The sequence below is a fragment of the Balaenoptera acutorostrata genome, chromosome 11, assembly GCF_949987535.1.
Source record: "Balaenoptera acutorostrata chromosome 11, mBalAcu1.1, whole genome shotgun sequence".
Classification (NCBI taxonomy): Eukaryota; Metazoa; Chordata; class Mammalia; order Artiodactyla; family Balaenopteridae; genus Balaenoptera; species Balaenoptera acutorostrata.
Window position 1 is genome coordinate 25,788,091 of NC_080074.1, and position 21,897 is coordinate 25,809,987.

Below are 21,897 nucleotides of genomic sequence, written 5' to 3' on the forward strand. Positions count from 1 at the left end.
AGCGTGAGCATCTGAGTCAGACAGACCCAGGTTTGTGTGCTGACTTTGCTCATTTACCACACAGATGACTTTGCAAGTCATTTATTTCTTTTTCCAAAAGATAGGAATAATAATATGTATTATTATTATTATCATCAGTATTATCCTGTACTGAGGATGAAATCATACATGCAATGTGTCCTGCCTATTACCTGGTACATAGATGCTCGCTGAGTGTTAGTTTCCCTTCTTCTTCTTACATACATGCCATCTTTTGCTGTCTTCTAATTTCTCCCTGTGTCTAAAACTTAATAAAATATTTCCCTCAGAAATAAGGAGAGTAAATCTATTGTTACCAAGCAAGGGCTCACTGCCTGATGCACATAGCACCCAATACCATGGCACGGGCTTTTGAGAAATGAAAGAGCTTTATCGCGAGGTCGACCGACAAGGAGGCAGGAGGCAGGGCTAAAATCTGTCTCCCTGATCCAGGGTTTGGGGCGAAATGTGAGGGGTTGGGGGAATAAGCTGATTGGCTAGTCTTAAGTCAGTCCACATAAGCTACTCGTGCTGCTGGAAGCCAGATTTTCCTCATTTAAGGACTCTTCTCTTTGTAAAGGGCTCTGGTGGCAACATTTCTATTCTTTAAGTTCGTAGACTGAAGATTCTTTGTTCTGGGGTCATTCTGGAGACATGGATTCCTGTCTAGCACGTGCGCGGTGCCGTCTTTAAAATAACTCAAGGTTTGATGAATTAACAACCTATTTGAGGCAAACCAGTTTAAGTTGGTCAATGTTTTACATGCTGTTTCAATTTCCTTTTTCTTTGTACATCTCCTCAGTCTTGAGGGAAAGAGGGCAAGACCACCCTACCTGCTCCCTGCTGATTAAAGGGCTTGGATTTTTATAAGAGGAATGAAATTGTTTTGCACTTAAATGTGACTATTTATGAGTCCCACCTTGAACTCTTGCATCTTGGCAATCATCCTGCGAGTTGGGGAGGCCTTTTTAAAATAAAATGCAGACAATAAGTGCAAAATCTGATGAGTAAAAGGATTAACTCTAAGATACACAGAACTATAACTCCTAATTTTAACAGTCCTTCAGAAATGGACATTATTTCTTTGGGAATGCAAGAAAATATGTTATTTTTAACATTTTTAGAGATTGAATTTGGATTTATATAGGCCTGATCTGGACTCGGGTTGAAGATGTCTGCATCTTCTCTTCCTTGAATTTGGATTTATATAGGCCTGATCTGGACTCGGGTTGAAGATGTCTGCATCTTCTCTTCCTGGCCAGGTGGAGCCTTAGCTCTCCTGTTTCTTTTGGAAAAGTAATTTAAGGTCAGTTAAGGGTTCACACGTGTAACGGGGGGCGGGGAAATCGGTAGTGGGTTTCCCTCCCGCATTAGGACGGTTGGGTCCTCCTGTTTCCTCCAGTGATGGAGAGTGTGCCCTGTCTGGGAATTGTCCACTCCACTCAGGTTGCAGCTGATTCTCAGGGTATTGATTTTTCCAAGTTTTAAGGAGGACCCAATCCCCTGAGATTATGCAGTGCAGGGGAATGTCTGTGGGAAACATTTATGGACTAGAAACATATATAGCTATAGCAGATAAAGTAACACCTAGAGACTGTACACATTCTATAGTATCTAATTCTTTTATAATACGATCATTTTCAAGACTACAATAATACTTAGTCTTCAGGAAGTGTCTCCCATATAACATTTCATAAGGGCTCAACTGGAACTTACTTCTAGGGGCTACCCTTACCCTAAGCAGGGAAACTGGTATAAGACCTTATCCCAAGTTAAGTGCATTTCTTGACATATTTCGGCAATTGTCTTTAAAGGTACGATTCATCTTTTCAGTCTTTCCCGTAGACTGAGGTCTCCATGAAGCATGTAACTTCCATGGTATTCCGAGTGTCCCAGACACCCCTTGAGTTACCTTGGCTATGAAAACTCCTCTGTGTCATTTAATTGAATGAAGCAACCCAAAACGAGGGATAATTTCCTTCAGTAAGGCCTCTGTTACCTTGGAAGCTTTGTCCAACGTGGAAAAGCTTCGACCCATCCTGTGAAGGTGTCCACAAATACCAGCATATATTAAAGTCTATTTGCCAGTCATTTCCTGGTTCTGTCTCTCGGGTTTGCACCCCTTTTATTACTGGGGGTGGCCCAGTTTTAGTGTTTCTGGCGCAGATCCTGCAATTCTGTATTACCTTTTAGATGGTCCTTTGCATCTGTGGACCAACAATAAACTGTCGTAGACAATGATAGGTTGCCTCCCTCCCATGATGCATTCCTTGATGTAGATGAGTAGTAATTCTTTCCATTAAAAAGCACTAGTCCCTATTCAGTATAAATCCAGCCTTGTTTGGTTGTTTGGTACTGATCACCCTCTAAGTCTTGAGAATCAGCATGAAATCCCCCTTACTCTGCTCTCTCTAAATCCATTTCTAAATACTGAGCTTAAACAGGAGTAAGTGGAATGAGTGCTAGGGCCTTAGGATCTGGGTTTGGGGTTCTGGCTGCCCATTTTGTAGCCTGACCAGCCAAAATATTTCCTATAGCTGTATTAATATCAGTCTTTTGGTGGCCCGGGCAATGTACTATGGCTACTTCTTCCAGCATTATAATAGAGTCTAACAAGGCCAGTATCTCCTCTGTGTGTTTAATTTCTTCCCTTCCTGATGTTAGTAGATGTCTCTCTTTCCACATGGCCCCATGCGTATGCATGACAGAGAAGGCATACTCAGTATAAATGATTACCTTTTTCTTAGCTCTGAGGCACAGGGCTCTTACGAGGGCCGTGAGCTCTGCCTTCTGGGCAAACGTACCTGGAGGGAGGGCTTCTGCTTCTAAGACTTCCTGATGAGTTACTACTGTGTACCCTGCCTTCTGGAGGCCCCAGTCCACGAAGCTGCTCCCGATCATAAACGTATCCATATCTGCATTTTCTAAAGGCTGATCCGTTAGGTTAGGACTGCTAGAATAGACCTCTTCAGTCATTTGTATGGTATGAGATGCCTTATGGCATTCCACAGTGCACTTAATGGCTCATTGCCATTTCATTTAAGAGCCTCATATAGGGGTTTGGCCATGAGTCCAAAGTTAGGAATCCAAATATTACAAAACCCAGCCATTCCTAAGAATCCTAGCAATCGCCTTCTAGCAGTGGGTACAGCTACCCTAGCTAATGCTTCCCTTCGATCCAGCAATAAGGGGTCTTTTCCTTTTGATAACTCAAATCCTAGGTATTTTACAGTTGGTTGAGAAATTTGCGCTTTTCCCCTGGAGACTGTCCCCAGTCTGCCAGAAAGTTTAAAGTGAGGGTCGCATTTTGGTCTGAAGCTTCCTTAGTTTTAGTAGAAGCAAAGTATAAGGATTTGGCATCACGGGATGTATATCCCCTAACAGTTTGGTTAATGGCTTTCAAATCCTGTACAAAACGATAATCTCTGGCCCCAGGTTTTTGTATCAGCAGGATTGGAGTGTTATATGGGGATTGACGAGGTCCGATTAATTGGCACTTAAGAAAGGTGGTTATCAGAGGGTTTATACCTTTCTTTGAATGCCTGTTTAAAGGGTATTGTTTTAAATTTGGAGCCTTGGTGCCTGGATGGAGTTTTACTACTATTGAGTCAGGCATCTTGACTCTCCCTGGCCTTCCTCCAGCCCAAACATCCGCTCTTACCTTTTGTGGAATTTCCTCAAGGACGGGTCTCCCGGTTGTAATAGTGCAGCTCAGAGGGTGCAGGTTTGATCTGGGAGTACTTTAATGTCTGGTGAGAAGATCATTTAATTTTGTTAGTAGATCTTGCCCCAACAAGGGAACAGGGGCATCAGGCATGTACAGAAAGCTGGGCTTTAAATATGGTTTTTTTCCAGTTATATAGATCACAGGTAGAAAAGGGGGGAGTGCACAGATACCAACCCCCTGGGTTGACCTTGGTCATCTAGATCGGCAGGAACTTGTCTTAAGGGATATTGCCCTGCCTGAGGCAGAGGACCACGTGGACTGAATTGGATACCCTGGCTTGTACGGGCAGGGGAGTCGATCCCTTCTGACTGTCTGGTAAGGAGGGTACGAGGGTAGGGCTGGTTGTGGCTGTGGGAGGATTGTTGGTAGAAGTCTTGGCACGCCACGCAGGACTTCCCCCTTCATATGGCGGGAGGGCCACAGGGCGCCCAAGGAGGAGCCAAATGTAGTAAGTCGAGATCATCATTAGGCTCTGACTGCAGGCAAGATAGGCTTTTTCTGAGGGTCTTGCCTCTGAACCATGATTTTACATCTATTCTGCAAATTCTTATTCTGATATAAAGACCTAATTTGGTTACGCTGCTGAAAAAATTGCAGAATAAGTTAGAAAAAACAGTCAAATGACTTGTACCTGCTTCCTCTTGATCTGAGGAAAGTTGATATTCACAGTGCAAGGCAGAGCTGATGGTAGGACAGCCAAGATTTTTCCATGTGGAAGTCCATCCTCTGGAGGAAAAAAAAGCCCTTCGTGAAGCAGGAGCTCTGTTGTTGGCTGACCAGGCTGCCTCATCGTTGTGCTCCAAGTACTTTACTTCTTGGCCAGCAAAAACACGGAAGAGCCTGGAACAACTGCCGTTAGCAAATGCCTGCCGCCTCTTCCCAGCCTCCGTGGATTGGGCCTGACGTCAGTCTTATCAGAGACTCGATGTCCGTGGGATGTTGCAATGCTGGCTGCACCTGGAAAACCCTTGAGTTCATGGGAGATGAAGGAAAGCACCAGGGTTTGCCAATCTGGGGCTCAGAGCACACTTTGCTCCTTTGTAGGAAGCACCTGGGCACACTCAGGGCTTGCCCCCTCAATGACTCCACCTTACTGCTGATTCTGAGGGGTTAGCTGGCCCCCCTGAGAATGGACGTTTGGAGAGAGTGTGCAAACAAGCAACTCCTAAGTCAACATTTAGCCGGTACCCCAGGTTTCAAACCCAAGAGCTGAGAACAGTCTACGGATTGCAAACCTCTAGAAAATGGCCTTCCCTTACTCCCCCCGACCCCACCCCGCCCAGAACAGCAGAGAGCCTCAAGAGGTGTGAGGGAGAAAGCAAGAACCGTACAATTTGGGAACCAATTCCATCTCCTAGTTTGGTTTCTGGAAAGAAGCAAGCAAATGCAGTCGTGACTATTCACAACTTGGCTGTATGAATTCCCTGGAGGATCCAATGAGGAGTCAAAGATGGCCAGCGTGGATGTGAGGGTTCCCTTAGAGAACACTGAAAAACTGTCCATTAGAGGTAATTGCCAAGAACTGTGGCTTGAAAGTCACGCATGCTACCAGCTGCTGAGGAAGCTGCCCAGCAGTTCCAAGACTGTAGTCAATTTGGCCAGAGGCTCCTAATAGTTTCCCCTGTGTGCTAAGGGCAGGTTTGCCTAGTGCAGAGGGGCCCGTGAAAGTCCAGACTGTCTCACTCGCCAGCTCAGAAAACTTACCTGATGAGGAGGGTGAAAGAGGTGACTGTACCACCTGGAAGAAAGTGAAGTGAGGAGGCTGCTTTAGACTCAGTCGGAGCTGAATTTGAGAGAGAAATTCAGGAAGATACAGGCCGAAATACCCAAGCCCTCACTTCCTTTCTGAGCATGTTGGTGTTTAATCTTCCTGGTAGACGACCAAAACATTTTACCTCCCCAGCAGAGATCACAGGCAAGCTAATCTAGACGTCTGGGCTATTTCTAGGTGGAATGCATTCAGCCCAAGGCCTCCATGTATGTAGCCCATGGCCTTAAGCACCACAACCAATGTTTGTTCCTCCAAGCAAACTTTCCTTTTATATAGAGAGAGACTTAAAAGCAGTTCAATGCTAACTCCCTGTTAGTTTGGCTCATGCAAAATAGGGTTAAAATTCTCATTAAGGGAAAACCAAAATGTGTCCAATTATATAGAATTCCTTTAACCCAAGAACAGGGTATGTTCCTCTGGGATGGAGGATTTTCCTGCTTTACACGCCCTCATTTCTCCTTTACCCTCTCACCCCAACAAGGTAATCAGGGCTGGTTCCATTAAGAATACACACCTGTATCAATACCTTCAGGCAATCATATTAGGGACAAGGGAGAAGAAAAACCCCCACACCTCCATAAGGCAAGGTTTCTAGTCAGGGAGCAATGTCTTTGGTCTCCTGAGTCAGAGGGCCCTCATTCATATCTGGTTTAATAAAGTTTTGCTACAGTCATACAAGAGCCAACCCCTATCAGCCAATCCTAACAAATAAAAGTCAGACACAGACAAACATAGATGAACAATGAAACCAAAGGCCTGGGACTCTAACCCAGGGTTTGGGACCTCTAACCCCACCTCAGTGGCTAGAACCATTTACATTGTCTCCCTTAGGGTGGGGCTCTAACCCGTGATCTTAACCTTGGGGCTCTAACCCAAGGTTTGGGAATCTAACCCAACAAAAATCTCCCCAGGTTGGAGCTCTAAACTATAATCCCAACAAGGTTATTAGACAGGCACAGGTGCATTTTAATGAGCTTACTCACCCAAAACACCTCTGATCCAGGAGCTGCTTCTTTTCTCAAAAGTGAAAGTAGCACCAAGGAAGCTGGAGTGCCAGGCTGGGGAAGCAGGAACCTGACAGGTGACCCTCTAGACAGATTCGGTCTAGGCGGGCACTCTGGATTGGTGGCAAGGCACACACTCCACTAAGGGCCGCAGTGCCTCTGGCAGGCACTCAGAAGACCTATGTCCCTTTGTGGTCGCCAAAATTCTTCCAGGCAAGGGCTCGCTGCCCGATGCGCATAGAAGCCGATACCATGGCACCGGCTTTTGAGAAAAGAAAGAGCTTTATTGAGAGGTTGACAGGCAAGGAGACAGATTTGAGAGCCTTGCCTCCTGTCATCTTGCCGCTCAACCTCTCAATAAAGCTCTTTCTTTTCTCAAAAGCCGGTGCCAATAGTATTGGCATCTATGCACATTGGGCAGTGAGCCCTTGCCCAGTAACACGATCATCAATCTATTCTATGTGTGCATATCCTTGGGCATGTTTTATTCAAATAACATTCCTACAGGTTTGTTTTTTTTTTAATAAATTTATTTATTTATTTATGGCTGCATTGGGTCTTCGTTGCTTCTTAGGGGCTTTCTCTAGCTGTGGTGAGCAGGGGCTACTCTTCGTTGTGGTGCGCAGGCTTCTCATTGTGGTGGCTTCTCTTGTTGCGGAGCATGGGCTCTAGGCACGCGGGCTTCAGTGGTTGTGGCACATGGGCTCAGTAGTTGTGGCTCACGGGCTCTAGAGCACAGGCTCAGTAGTTGTGGCGCACGGGCTTAGTTGCTCCGCAGCATGTGGGATCTGCCCGGACCAGGGCTCGAACCCATGTTCCCTGCATTGGCAGGCAGATTCTTAAGCACTGCGCCATGAGGGAAGCCGTCCTACAGGTTTCTTGCCTCTCGTCTCATATCTTATTGAAGCCCATATTTTTATGGCCGTATTTACAATATTTGTTAAGCAAATTATTATTCAAACACATGACCAAGAAAATGACTTTTGTAAAACCTTTTTTAAAAAATGAACATGCTTTCACACAGATATATCTAATCATATCTTAATTTCTTTTGAGTAGTGAAATAGCAAAAACAGAATTCCTCCTTAAAGAGTATATGAACTACGGATTTTTTCTGCTGAAATTGTCTCCAAAACAATGGCAAATCCAGCAAGCAATGAAAAGGGTGTCAAAGAATAAAGAAAATGTGAATGTCATGCTTCCAAGTATAATGACAAGTAAGTCCCATATTCTTAAATTCAATTAAGTAAATATCCCTAATTCTAAAATATTCTGCCTCAATGTTTGTTTTTTATTAGTCAGAATTTTTATTTTAAGCAGAACCTGAACAATCCCACTATCCCACTATCTCTGATATTATAAATTATTAATTTGGAAACTCAGGTTAATTTCAGATATGAAGCAATAAAAATATATACATAGAGAAATAGAAAATACTTTATTTGTAGATAGTATGATAGCATACCTACAAACCTCTCCCCAATAAAAAACCTGGAAAACAAGTTGACTTATTAAAGCGTTCTATAGAGTAAGTGGACACAGAGTCAATTATACTTTATTAACCTAATATGTCAAGCTAAATAGATTAACTTTATTAATTAGAAAATATACAAGGGAATTAAATCCAAGAAAGCAATAATGACCTTAATTGTGTGACCAGGAGATTTGACAAATGAGAAATGTGTCATGTTTTTAGATAGGAAGGTTGATTTTGTAAAGCTGCCAATTTTTCTGAAATTAATTATAAGTTTTACGGAATTATGATAAAAATGTTACCAAAAATTTGTCAGGGAGTTGGGTGTTGGGTTAGGTAGAACTTTGCATAATGATTCTGAGGTTCATCTAGAAAGATAAACAAATACTTTTGAAGCAAGAAGGTAACGGGGGGGTTGTTACTTATCCTTTAAAATGTTATATAACATATTATCACAGAGTCTCAGAAATTAAAACAGTATGGTACTGGCATTAGGAAGCCAGCTCAATGGACCAGGAATAGATCCTATTACATGTAAGAATTTCGTAAGTGATGAACCTAGGGTCGCAAATTGAAGAAGAAGACTTATACTTCCAGTAACCTTGGGGTAACAAGGACCAGACTTACCCTCTTGCCTGAAAAATACATGGAACAACAGTTTTAAGACACCAGACATCAAGGAGCAAAGCAAAGTAATCCCTGAGGGAGGGGAAACAAATGAAATGAGTCCTGTGCTGGCCTCAGTGTACTGCCTGGAGAGCATTTCCAGGACAGAGCATGGGGATGGGGTACTCAGCAGTCCCCATGGATTGAAAAGGCAGAGCTGGGCGTAGGGAGGACATGGTGGCTGGAGTTCCTAGAGCAGAGTACTGGAGGGGAGAGAGCCACACAGAAAGAGGGTTCTGATGATCTGCATTCTTCAGCTGAGAGCTGATCCTGAGCCTTAGGTGTGAGAGCTTTTACACCACTGAAATCGGCAAATTACAAATCAGGGAGAATCTTTTTCCCAGAGAGCCGGTTGATAAACATTTGTCAGCACACCAGGGGGGCTGCCCTGCTCAGTTCTCTTGTGTCCCTCACTGTGCTGAGTGTGATTAAATCAGATCATGTGTATAAAGCATCAAGCGGTTAAACTCAATACATGATGTTTGACAAGAGAGAAAACCCATGAAAGGAAAACTGAGAAGTATTTGCATTTGACAACTTAAGATTCAGTGCTCCTAGACTTCTCATCTAACTAGAGGATGGTCAGAAAGCAGTGAGGGGCTTCCCTGGCTGCGCAGTGGTTAGGAATCCGCCTGCCAATGCAGGGGACACGGGTTCGTGCCCCGGTCCGGGAAGATCCCACATGCCGCGGAGCGGCTAGGCCCGTGAGCCACAACTACTGAGCCTGCACGTCTGGAGCCTGTGCTCCACAACAAGAGAGGCCGCGACAGTGAGAGGCCCGCACACCGCGATTAAGAGTGGCCCCCGCTCGCTGCAACTGGAGAAAGCCCTTGCACAGAAACGAAGACCCAACACAGCCAAAAATTAATTAATTAATTAATTAATTTTAAAAAAAAGAAAGCAGTGAGTCTCAGTCCAGAGGAGTGAATGGCTAACATTCGGATTTTAGAGGTTCTGACAGACTGATATGGGAAAGAGAGACCTCCTCAGGCCCCCCAGGTCAGTTCTCATCCATTCCACCTGCTCCGGAGACCAGCCCTGGCCGTCTGCATAATACATTTGCTGGTTACCATGTCCCCATCTTAAATTTCTGTCCCTGGAAGTTTTCACAATAACTCTACCTTCACCCTGAAACAAAGCTGTCATTCTCAGAAGTGTTCCCCCCTCCCCACCTTGTTTATTTTCTGTTCTAGAATTAAGTACAAGGAGAAGAGAGGGCAACATGGAGGAGTCCAGGAGGATATCATTTTCAGAAGACTCTTCTCTGGGAAGGGGTGGCCAAGGTAACACTGGGGCTTTGGCACTTCACTCACAAAAACAAAGCCAGAACAGGTGCCCATCTCAAAGTGGAGATCCAGGACCTATAAACTAACCTGGAAAACAGAGGGTAGTGTCCACATCACCCTTAATCCTGGGGAGCTAGGAGTTCTGTTTCTCTCTCTCTTGACATTATTACAAAACTCAGAGAGATGGACGAATGGACAGAACTGGCAGAGAAGTCAGGGGCAGAGGATCTGGCATGAGTTGTCCCTGGCTGACTAGCACATCCCCTGAGGTCCTTCCTGGCTGGACCTCCTCATTCCTGTGGTTCAGGCCTGCCTTCTGGTATTGATGGACCCATTCCCAGGGCCCAGCAAACCAGGTCAATGGCAACCAGGTGACTGCCATTGGCCAGTAACTCAGGGAAGTAACTGGGAAAACCAAGGAAGCTCTACCATGCCCATAATCAACTCCAAGAATGCCTTCAGCCTCAGCCTGCCCTGCCCTGTAGTCATTCGAGTTTGTGACCCCGCCCCCCAACCCCGCCCCATGCAGGCTGACTTCTGGTGACTCCTCTCCTTTATCCTGCTGTCAACCACTGGAGGTATTTAGTGGTGCAGGTAAAGCTCAACAGTGCAATCTGCCTGCCCAGAAACAACCCTGATATAAGTGCACTTGGCCAGCAGATTGAGAAAGTGAGTTCCTTCAGACTGTGAGACCAATTAGGACCCAAATTATTTAAGACATATTACTTTGCCTGTTAGAGGATCTGGAGTAGAGTGTAGGGGAGGGGGGTGGAGGAAGTAGGTGGTGGGGTCAATGTCTTCTTCTCTTTAAAATCCTGAATATAGAAGTCACTCAGTTTAAATAACATCCCTTAACAAGACATTTTAGTAATATGTGTTCCAGTATCAGTTTAAAAGCTTAAGATGGTAATTTATGGCGGTGGTAGAATCCACTGGTTCTTCATCCATTTTCTTTCCTTCCCCCACTCACCATGTATATATTGGAGGCATACAATGTATTGGGTACTTTTTAAGACTCTGAGTACACAAAGACCAATAGGACATAGCTCTGCACCCTGGACCTATACTATACAATACAATACAATACAATAGGGCAAACGATACAGCAGTGATAGTGAGGGGTCTGGGAGCAAAAGCAAAAAATGTGATCTATGCCTGAGGCATTTAGAACAGTCTTTTTTTTTTATATATATAAATTTATTTATTTATTTTTGGCTGTGTTGGGTCTTCATGGCTGCGCGCGGGCTTTCTCTAGTTGCAGTGAGCGGGGTCTTCTCTTGTTGTGGAACTCGGGCTCTAGGCATGCGGCCTTCAGTAGTTGTGGCGTGCGGGCTCAGTAGTTGTGGTGCATGGGCTCAGTAGTTGTGGCGCATGGGCTTAGTTGCTCCATGGCGTGTGGGATCTTCCCAGACCAGGGATTGAAACTTTGTCCCCTGCATTGGCAGGCGGATTCTTAACCACTGTGCCACCAGGGAAGTCCCAGAAGAGTCTTTAAGAGGAGGTGACGTTTGAGCTGGATTTTGAAGAATAAGTAGGAACTTCCCAGGTAGAGGGTGGGAGAGTGGGACCTGCTGTGATTTCAAGACAGAATAGCAGAAAGGGTGATTGGAAGTCATGAGATCACAGGCATGAGGAAGCGTGGCCTGGCTGGGGTGGGGGGACCTGGGAGCCAGTGGATGCAGAGACCCAAGACCAGTTTTGCCCACTTCTCAGTTTCAGACCAGGGTCAGGCCCAGACACTGGTGTCAGGGGAATGAGTGCATGGGTGACTTGTATGGGCCTATGGTAGGTCTCTCCACAAGATGTAATAATTAAAGTCCATAATTTTTATTTTATATCTTGATCTTTTAAAATCTGTGATTAGAAATATGTATGATTAGGTAAAAATAGAACCATGGTTTATATTTCACCATCTACGTCCCTGATTTGTGACCTTTAATAGTTGTGCCATGTTTTTGACAATACGCACCCCCCACCCCAAACAGTGCCTTTGATTTTATGCTTGGAACCAAAAGTACTAGAATAAAAGAGCTCTATTTCCTATATGATTATTATTCTAATAATAATTTTTAAAAAGTAATGGGCAGGGCTTCCCTGGTGGCGCAGTGGTTGAGAATCTGCCTCCCAATGCAGGGGACACGGGTTCGAGCCCTGGTCTGGGAAGATCCCACATGCGGCGGAGCAACTAGGCCCGTGAGCCACAATTACTGAGCCTGCGCCGTCTGGAGCCTGTGCTCCGCAACAAGAAAGGCCGTGGTAGTGAGAGGCCCGCGCACTGCAATGAAGAGTGGCCCCCACATGCCGCAACTGGAGAGAGCCCTCGCACAGAAACGAAGACCCAACACAGCCAAAAATAAATAAATAATTTTTTTAAAAAATAGTTAAAAAAAAAAAAGTAATGGGCATATCGGTGCAGAAAAAATGAATATCTTGTACCAAATAACAAGGACTCACTTCTAATTACATGTTATTTTTTTCACTTCCACCATCACCAATGACATGGACTTCGCCTGGACATTCTGAACAGCAAAACCGCGCAAGACGACCACTCCCACCCTAGAGCAAAAGAAATCATCCTTATCAAAGTACGGTACATATTGATTAACTCTCTTGGAAACTGTGAATTTTTTTTTTTAGCAAATATTTCTTTTAGCCTTTCTTTAACATATGTACCACGTATCCACACCCACCATAACAGATGCCGGAGGTAGTGGTTCCATGTGCTCCTGACGTGACCAAGCTCTCATAGGCCTCCCTGCACCCTTTGATGAGGGCCTACAACTGCTATTTGCAGAAACTGCCTGCGCCCTGCATCTTGGGTCTTTGCCTCTCAGAATTCACTGCCCAGTTGTTTGAATCCACTGCTGACTTGTGTGTTTGCAATTTTACCATGTCATTCAAAATTGCTGCAATAAGACTATAAAGCATTTTTTGTTTCTTCCCTTATTTGATTATTGACTCATTTATACTCATTATTTCATAAATTGGTAGTTCTCAACCCTAGCTACCCCAGGGGAGCTTTTAAGAAAATATGTTGATGTCTAGGATGGGTGCATCAGCCCCAAAGGAAGGATATGGGCCAGCACTGTATTATCCATGACAAAAGCCAACACAGACACTGTGCTCTGAATTCCAGGGGCCCTGGGGTGACTGCACTTCTGTGGCATTTAGGAGTCACTGTTTTGTTGTGTTTTTAATTAAATTTTCATTTTGAGATAATTGTAGATTCACACGCAGTTGTAAGAAAAAAATACAGAGAGGTCCCACTACGGTTTACCCAGTTTCCCCCAATAGTAACATCTTACAAAATTGTAGTATAATATCACAACCAGGATATTGATATCAACAGAGTCAAGATACAATCAAATACAGAATATCATAAGGGTTCTTCATGTTGATGCACACAGTAATACTCAAACGTCACATTCACTCTCTCAGAAAGCTCACCACTCTCCTAGTTTCTTTCATTTACTCAGCACATATTTATTGAGTGCCCTGCAGGGCCAGCAATAAATAAAAGACAGTCTCTGCCCTCCAGGAGCTTACCATCTAGAGAGGGAGACAGACAAGGAATTCATCAGTTACACTATAATGTGATAAGGCCATTGGAAGGATAAGCTCAGGATGCCACAGGCATGCAAAGGAAGGACTCTCAGCCCAGAGGAGAGGTGAGGGACTGAGAAAGCAAGGGCGGGATCAGTGAACACCCTCCAGATCAGGTGGCATCTAAGCTGCGTCTGGTGAGGAGGAGGGGTCAGTGAGGACACGCTCTGGAAGAGGGAGGGGCCTTCTGGGACAGGGGTGACGGCGTTTGGCTCTGTTCAGAATGGCTGGGCCGCAGGGTGCAAGTGGGCGAGGCTCGAGGGGTAAATAGGTATTGTATCATGAACAGGGAAGCAGTGGTGCCATCCAAAGGAGTCTATGTTTTGTTCCAAGTGCCCTGGGAGCCACTGAGGGTTTTAGCAAGTGTGTGACAGAGACCCAATCAGATCTGCATTTTAGAAAATTGGATATGGTGGTATTTTAGAGAATAAAATGGACAGGGATGAAACTAGAGGTGGAGGGGCCAGTTAGGAGCCTGTTGTCACAGTTCCTCAGGTGAGAGATAATGGACTGCCTCAACCAGCGGGAGCAAAGAAGGAAAGGCTGTGGGACACATCAGGGAAGTGGTATTGACAGGCTTCCCCTACACTTTGGGGGAAGTGTGAGGAAAAGAGAGTGGCCACAGATAACTCCCAAATGTCTAGTGTGGCAACTGGGTGTATGATGTTGTCATTCAATGATACTGGGAACACAGTAAGGGGAGCAGGCCTGGGAGGAGGATAAGGAGTGTGATCTTGGATGTGTTGGTTTGAGCTCCCTAGGGGACACCCAAGTGGATATTGGTGTCCAGTTAGAGGCTGGCCATTGAAGTCCAGAGCTCAAGAGAAGGAGAGAGAGATGTGAGAGTCAGTATATTAGCAGTGGTTGAATCTGTGAGAGAGGATGAGATCAGCCCAAAAGAATGGTTAGAATGAGAGGCAAGAAGGCTGAGGAACCACAGACCCAAAGAAAAGGAACCCCAAAAGGTAAAAGAGTATCAGAGAGGTGGGAGAAGATTGATTAGAAAATGCTATCACTGAATCCAAGAAGAGTGGCATGGACAGCAGTACCAAATGCTTTCTCAGGGGATGTTTCCCAAATATTCATTTACTTCTATGGCCCTTTCTCAGTTTTCCTACAACTTATTTCCCATTGCCTAACAGGCAGCTCCAGGTAGGTTATTTTGTCCCCTCAAACTCAACATGAACAAAGCAGATCTTAATCTTGTTCTCATCCCATCCTTTAACCGTTTTCCTTCCTGTTAGTGCAACCTCCATTATTCCAGGCTCACAAACTACAAGCGTTGGAGTCATCTTTGTCTCTTCTGCTTTGGCCCCAGTAGCTCTTTCTATTCTTGGTTCCCATGAATTCTTTCTTTCATGCATCTCTAGATTCTCCTCCCAAGCCCCAACCATTTACTCACTTTTCCCATCATCACTACCCTCTACTTGAAAGTGTTACTTACCTAGATCACACCAACAGCCGCCTTACTCTCTCCTTAGTCCCTGCCCCTCTTAATATTCCAATCATTTTCAATTTATCCTTCTTAAAGGATTTTTCCAGAGCCACCTTGCAAGCCATATAATTATTCTTTAAAGATGTACCTCATCACCCACCCCACCCCCCAACCAACATTTCCTCAGCCTGATCAGAAGATATTTTAAAAGGTAAAATCTACTCTTAAAAAGACAAATATTGTGTTACTTGGAACACACGTTTTGTTTTGAGCACTAGAGCACATGTTTAGTTTCTCAAGAAGACTGCCTTAAAAAGGACTAAGCAGATGTAGCAATATAGATTGTCATGTGTTTGTTTAATTTTTTTTAAATTTGAAATTTTATAGATGTACTTCAAATAATTGGTATCATGTGGCATGGCCCTTCCTTGTGGTCTGTTTGCGTATGTCACCCTTGTCTGGGACTGAATCTGATTTTCTTTTGCATATTCATGGAATCCATGGATTCCTGCAATCAGCAATTCCCTAAAAGGCTAAACAGGCTATTGAAAAGAACTATGTTACAGTTAGGTTCCAAAGACAATTTAGAAATGAAAGCAAATCTGTTGACAGAAAGTGGCTCAGAAATCAGGCATTTTCTTTTTCTTTTACAGCCAAGCTGAAAGTATCAGTTCAGAAGACAGTTTGGAATTCTTTTTAAATGATGATATGGACTATGATCTGGTAACCAGATGATCTTTCTTGATTTAAAAATTGTGTTTGGTGAAAAGTATAGATGCTCATTTCTTCTTTTGAAATTAAAATGTCCTATTCCAAATATTCCACAACTTTCCAGAAGAAAATATGATTTTGATACTGTTCTCCAGTTATATACAGTTCATCTTTGTCATCAGACATTTAATGAAAAATAAATGTCAGGACTTCCCTGGCAGTCCAGTGGTTAAGACTCCATGCTTCCACTGCAGGGGGCATGGGTTCCATCCCTGGTCGGGGAACTAAGATCCCGCATGCTACACGTTGTGGCCAAAAGATTAAATAAATAAATAAATAAATAAATAAATGTCTATGAGAAGGTAACAATTTAGGAGATATACATTATCTACAATTTTCCTGTAAAAGTAACCACCTTCTGATTGTTTATCATTTTATTGGGGCTTGAGATATACTGGGTAGCTGGACTGTGAGATAAATTGACCTTCAACAAAACAGCCCTGTATGGCTACAACCCTGACTTTGAGCCAATCCCACCCTAAATATAACCACAGAAACTCAAAACGAATGGGAAACGCTTGAAAACACCATCCATGTATTATGTATAACATACCTTATCCAAGTCTTTTTTTTTTAATTGTAGAAAAAACATAATTTACCATCTTAAGCATTTTTTAGTGTATGGTACTGTAGTGTTAGCTATAAGCACATTGATGTGTAACAGACCTCTAGAACTTTTTCATCGTGCAAAACTGAAACTATACACCAATTGAACAACTCCCCTATGCCCACTCCCTCTAGCCCCGGGCAACCACGTTCTACTTTACATTTCTAAGAGTTTGATTACTTTATATACCTCGTAAAAGTGGAATCATGCAGTATTTGTCTTTTCGTGACTGGCTTATTTTGCTTAGTCTCATGTCCTCATGTCTTCCAGGTTTATCCATATTGTAGCAAATGACAGGATTTCCTTCTTTTTTAAGGCTGAATGGATATACCACATTTCTTTACCCATCCATCCGTTGATGGACATTTAGGTTACTTCCACCTCTTGGCTATAGTAAATGTGATGAACATGGGTGTGCAAATATCCAAGTCATCTTGCTAATAATTAAATTTACTTAAAGTAATATAAACTTATACTTAAAATTTTGGAATATAGAAAATCATTAAAATGTGGTGAGAAAATGACCTTCACTTAGCCTCCTGTCTTTCTCGTTCTTCTGTTCCTCTCCCCTTACCTTTCCCTAGACCTGCCTTTCCCTTTTTCCTGCCCTTGCCTCCTCCTCTGCTCCATCTCTTCTTCTTTCTCTTTTCCTCATTCTCTTCCTTTTCCCCTTCTCTAATAACCTTCATCTCCCCCTAACACCCAAAGTGCTCTCTTCCTGAAGGCCAGCTCTCACGTGGAAATAGGCTCCTTTGTCACTCTCTGCCCATGTCTCCCTCATAATCAGAACGGTATTCCTTTACCCCACTGTTTTTTTCCTAGATGTCACATGTACACAGGTAGCATGTTTTTAAGTGAATTATATTCTTCATTATTGATTGATTAGGAGCCAGAACTTTATTTCAAAGAACCCGAAGAGTTACTTCAGGTCCTCACAGAGCTGGAAGAGCAGAATCTTACTTTGGTACAATACTCCCAAGATGTAGATGAAAATCTTGAAGATGTAAATAAAAGAGAAAAACTTATACAGGATAAAATGTAAGTCATTAAAAACAAGTAGACTTATTCTATTAACAGATTTCTAACCAGAGATAAAGTCCAACTCACTTATGTATGGCCCTTCCTTGTGGTCTCTCTGGATTTAGGATGGGATTTTTGTTAATAATAGCTTACACTGAAGAGTGTAAAAGGTAGAAGTTATATTTACACAGAATAGACTGGCTTTAGTTTAATTTTAGTCCCTACTTTCACTTGTCAAAATATTTTCCTAGCTAGCAATAATAAAAGACAATTTAAAAGATTAAAAAGAATTGAAATGTCACCTACTGCCTTAATTTTTGTTCCATACAGTTTTATGCTATCATCTGGCTAATCAATTCATGCTTTGGATGATAATGCTAATAAATGCATTTTCCTTGGCTGTGACTCTCAGCAAAAGTTTTTTTTGTGTGTGACTTAAATACTATATCATTTTATAATGTACATATTGATATATCAGGGCTATTATAAAAAAGGATTTCTGTTGGGAAGGAGGCTGGATTTGATGACTCACAAAATTCCTTTCTACTCTAAAATTTTATATGATTACAATTTTGGAAAATAGCTTCAAGTTGCAGAGAATAGATCTTTATATCTACTCATTCTAAAAATGTGTAGAACCTTTTTGGGAAGAGTCTTCTGGATCAGAAGACGGCAATCTTTTTAAATAGTTAAGTCAAACTACATTGAACTTCGGAACATATTAACTTGTTCATAAGTTAAGAACCTAAAACCATAATCTCATAACCACCCAGTAGACTACTGTATCCTTTTAATCCTTGTCTTCTCTCTCCCAGTCCTCAGTGTATGGGGCCCCTGCCCTGACAATATGATTTGAGGGGATGGGGTGGGTATGGTTGGGCAGGAAAAGGGGATCTATATCAGAATCTCTAAGTGAGTAGTCAGGAGTCTGTACTTTACCCAGTGGCTCCTCAGATATTCTGATTATCAGCCAGGTTTGAGAACACTGACATACTAGGTCACACAGCTTGGGCTCCCGATACCTCAGCTCTGCTGCTTTCTATTTGGGGGACTCAGGGGAACCACAGAAGTGGGGGTGGGGTGAGAAAATGCTTCCTGATGGAAGTTAAAAAGCATCTGTGCATTTATTTTTCTCACTTTAACCTGAAAAGTTGCATGTACTTTGTCAATGTCTTAAAATATAAACTTGTATTTGGCTTGCTAGACATAGGATGTTGACACATGATCTGGAGGGAGTGCTGAAGCTCCTGACTGATGGCTTATTTCACTAAACCACAAATTACAGACAAGGGTCTCTTTCTTCTTTTGCAATAGAAATACAAACATAGAGTTTCTTTTGGAACACAAGGAAATGCTTAAGGCTAACTGTGTAAGAGAAGAGGAAAAAGCAGCAGAACTGGAATTAAGGTCCAGGCTATTTAGTTTTGGAGAATTTAATTCAGATGCTCAGGTAATCATTCTTTGCCTGTAGTAATTTTATTTTGGCTCATGATAATAATAATCTGCATTCCCTGTGTATTAAGCATTGGAATAGGGGAATTAAAGCAAACCACAAGTCCCAGGTTGATGATAGAGCCAGGAAAGCAGCTTGAAACTAATTACCTTGTCAATATGTAATAGCTAATTTACACAGTAGATAGAAAGCATTCAAATTGGCACTGGAGTTCTCTTAAAATGTAACAAAGTATGGGGCTTCCCTGGTGGCGCAGTAGTTGAGAGTCTGCCTGCTAATGCAGGGGACATGGGTTCGAGCCCTGGTCTGGGAGGATCCCACATGCCGCGGAGCAGCTGGGCCCGTGAGCCACAATTACTGAGCCTGCGCGTCTGGAGCTTGTGCTCCACAACAAGAGAGGCCATGATAGTGAGAGGCCCGCGCACCGCGATGAAGAGTGGCCCCCGCTTGCCGCAACTAGAGAAAGCCCTCGCACAGAAACGAAGACACAACACAGCCAAAAATAAATGAATAAATAAATTTTAAAAAAACAGTTACAAAGTATGATGCTGAGATTTTCCCCACCTATAAATACATTTCTTTTAGTCAGTATACATATTACCAAACATATGAAGTAGTTCACTACCTGTGATCATTTTGATATTAATTTGAGGGGCAAATAATTAACAGAGGAAGCACTGAATCAGCACTGAATGGAATTATCTTCCCAACAGTGAGCTTGTAATAGATTGTGGCCTCTTTTGGGTCTGCATAGATCCATGTGTGCTTATCTGTTTGCATGCTGGTTTCTCCCAGCTCCATGCAAACCCCAGGGTAGGGACTGTCTTACCCTATCTAGTCAGCTAAGTTTAGTGTCCTCATAAAGTAAGTGCTCAATAAATGTTTGTTGAATGAATGCTTAGGTTAGTTTTAAGACCCATAACAAACTCCAGCTAACATTGGTTTTCTTGTAAAAATCTCAAATGAATAAAATTCAAAACTCATATGTGAGACTAATATCACAATTATAGTTATGAACTTGATTTTCAAACAGAGGTAGATTTAAGGGGACTCTATCAGAAGATGACTGTGCTCCCCTACCCATAGGTGGGCAGGGTTATAAAAGACAAACCTGTGTATGGCTCCTTCACAGCCCACATTTCCTAGGGTGGCATAACACCCGGAGGTAGGAGGGGATGGGGCTGTGCGCTGCCAGAGCAGGAAGTGTGATGACAGCCACCTCTCAGTTCTTCAATGCTGGGTTTTTTTTTAAACCTTTTTTAAAATTGTGGTAAAATATACATAACATATACAATTTAACCATTTTAAGCGTACAATTCAGTGGCATTAAGTATATTTGCAATATTGCATAGCAGCACCATTATCTATTTACAGAATTTTTCATCATCCCAAACAGAAACTCTATACCCATTAAACAATAATTCCCCATTCCCCCACCTTCCAGCTTCTGGTAACCTCTGTTCTACTTTCTGTCTCTATAAAGTTGCCTCATATATATGGAAGCATACAGTATCTGGACTTCTGTGTATGGCTTATTTCACTTAGCATGTTTTCAAGGTTCATCCATGTTGTAGCATGCGTCAGAATTTCATTCCTTTTTACAGCCAAATAATATTCCGCTGTATTTTTATACCACAGTTTGTCTATCCATTCATCTGTTGACAGACACTTGGGTTGTTTCCACCCTTCAATTCTGTTTTAAATAATTCTGAAACTGATTAACATGAAAAACGTCAGGTGAATATCAGTGGTATCTCCCCATGCCCTCCACCAAGCCCCTTTCATCCAAATTTAGGGTGGCTACGAAAAAAAGTGGCATCTCAATACTCAAACTTTGAAGCAACCAGAGCCCTAAATTGAGACGATAGAATTGATCTGCAAATTACTTTTTTAAAGACTATGACATTTGGGTCACAAGTGTAATTTTGGCATTCGTGTATTATATACTCCAGGAAAATGGAGCTAATAATTCACAGTGTCTCCCAAAAATGTGAAATGTTGGGGCAGAGAAGCAGAGGCAGAGCAGGACAATTGGCAGGGGAAAGTATTCTTTTCTAAGGATTTTCCAGCTTCCCCACTCCCATTCTTTTCCTATGTTGAAATGTGCAAAACATAATCCTTTATGAGTGAATAAGCATAGCTGTGTCTAATTTTGACATTCATAAATTATCATAGGTATTTTGGAGCTATGAGTATTTTATTCTTTCAAAATTTCCACACTTTTAACTGTACTTAATCCCATAAAAACATTTTTCCTTGATTCAATATTTTACTTTTAAAATAAAATTTTAAACTCAACTATAATGTAATATTGAAAAGTACACGGATCCTAAGTTTATCTCTCAAGGAGTTTCCTCAAGGTGAACACACCATTACCACCCCCAGAAGCCTCCCGCATGCCCCGTTCCAGTCTCTACCATATACCCCGTTCCAGTCTCTACCATCTTGACTTCTCTCACCATCGATTAGCTTTCATGTTTTTGAACTTTATATAAATGGAATCATGTAGTATGTCTGGCTTGTCTGGTTTCTTTCTCTCAACATTATGTTTGTGAGATTCATACATGTTGTTTTGTGCAGTTGTCTGTTTATCGAACATGAAATGGAATGTAAGCTATTCCGTTGTTCAATTTGCAGAACGTCCTCATCTCTCATTTTATTGTTCTTTGGCACAGGGAGCTAATCAAGTTCAATTGCGAAAGTTGTTTACAGTCAGCACTCAGCAGAACATGACATGGATTAGAACTACAGAATCCTTGAGTTGGAAAGGACTTTAAAGGTCATCTAGACATCTACCCCCTCGCCTATCCAGTTCTGATACAACTATTTCTCCTAAACATTGCTCTGGTCAGATCACTTCCCACTCACTGCTGAAGGCATCCAGAGCTCATATCCAGTATTCAGAGCTTTTCACGGTCCTGTCACGATCCTGTCCCGCTACACAGCAGGAGGCAGCAGCTCCTCCCACTTCTTGCAGCCTCTCTTGGCTGCCCCTCCTCCGAGGTGCTCTGGGCTGGGCCCGCCATCTGGTGGCAGCTCCAGGGATGGGACTGATACTTTAC

The 21,897-nt window shown here is 42.8% G+C and overlaps 1 protein-coding gene across 1 annotated transcript in view; it reads left to right on the forward strand.

The window, feature by feature from the left end:
* The window catches only part of CCDC38 (coiled-coil domain containing 38), a 42,762-nt gene that overhangs the window by 14,480 nt on the left and 6,385 nt on the right, over positions 1-21,897 (forward strand). Inside the window, exons 6-11 of the mRNA XM_007165860.2 lie at positions 7,580-7,737; positions 9,854-9,943; positions 12,474-12,531; positions 15,638-15,707; positions 17,249-17,400; positions 18,697-18,832. Of these exons, the coding sequence (XP_007165922.1) occupies positions 7,580-7,737; positions 9,854-9,943; positions 12,474-12,531; positions 15,638-15,707; positions 17,249-17,400; positions 18,697-18,832 (664 nt within the window). The remainder of the gene's footprint in view (positions 1-7,579; positions 7,738-9,853; positions 9,944-12,473; positions 12,532-15,637; positions 15,708-17,248; positions 17,401-18,696; positions 18,833-21,897) is intronic.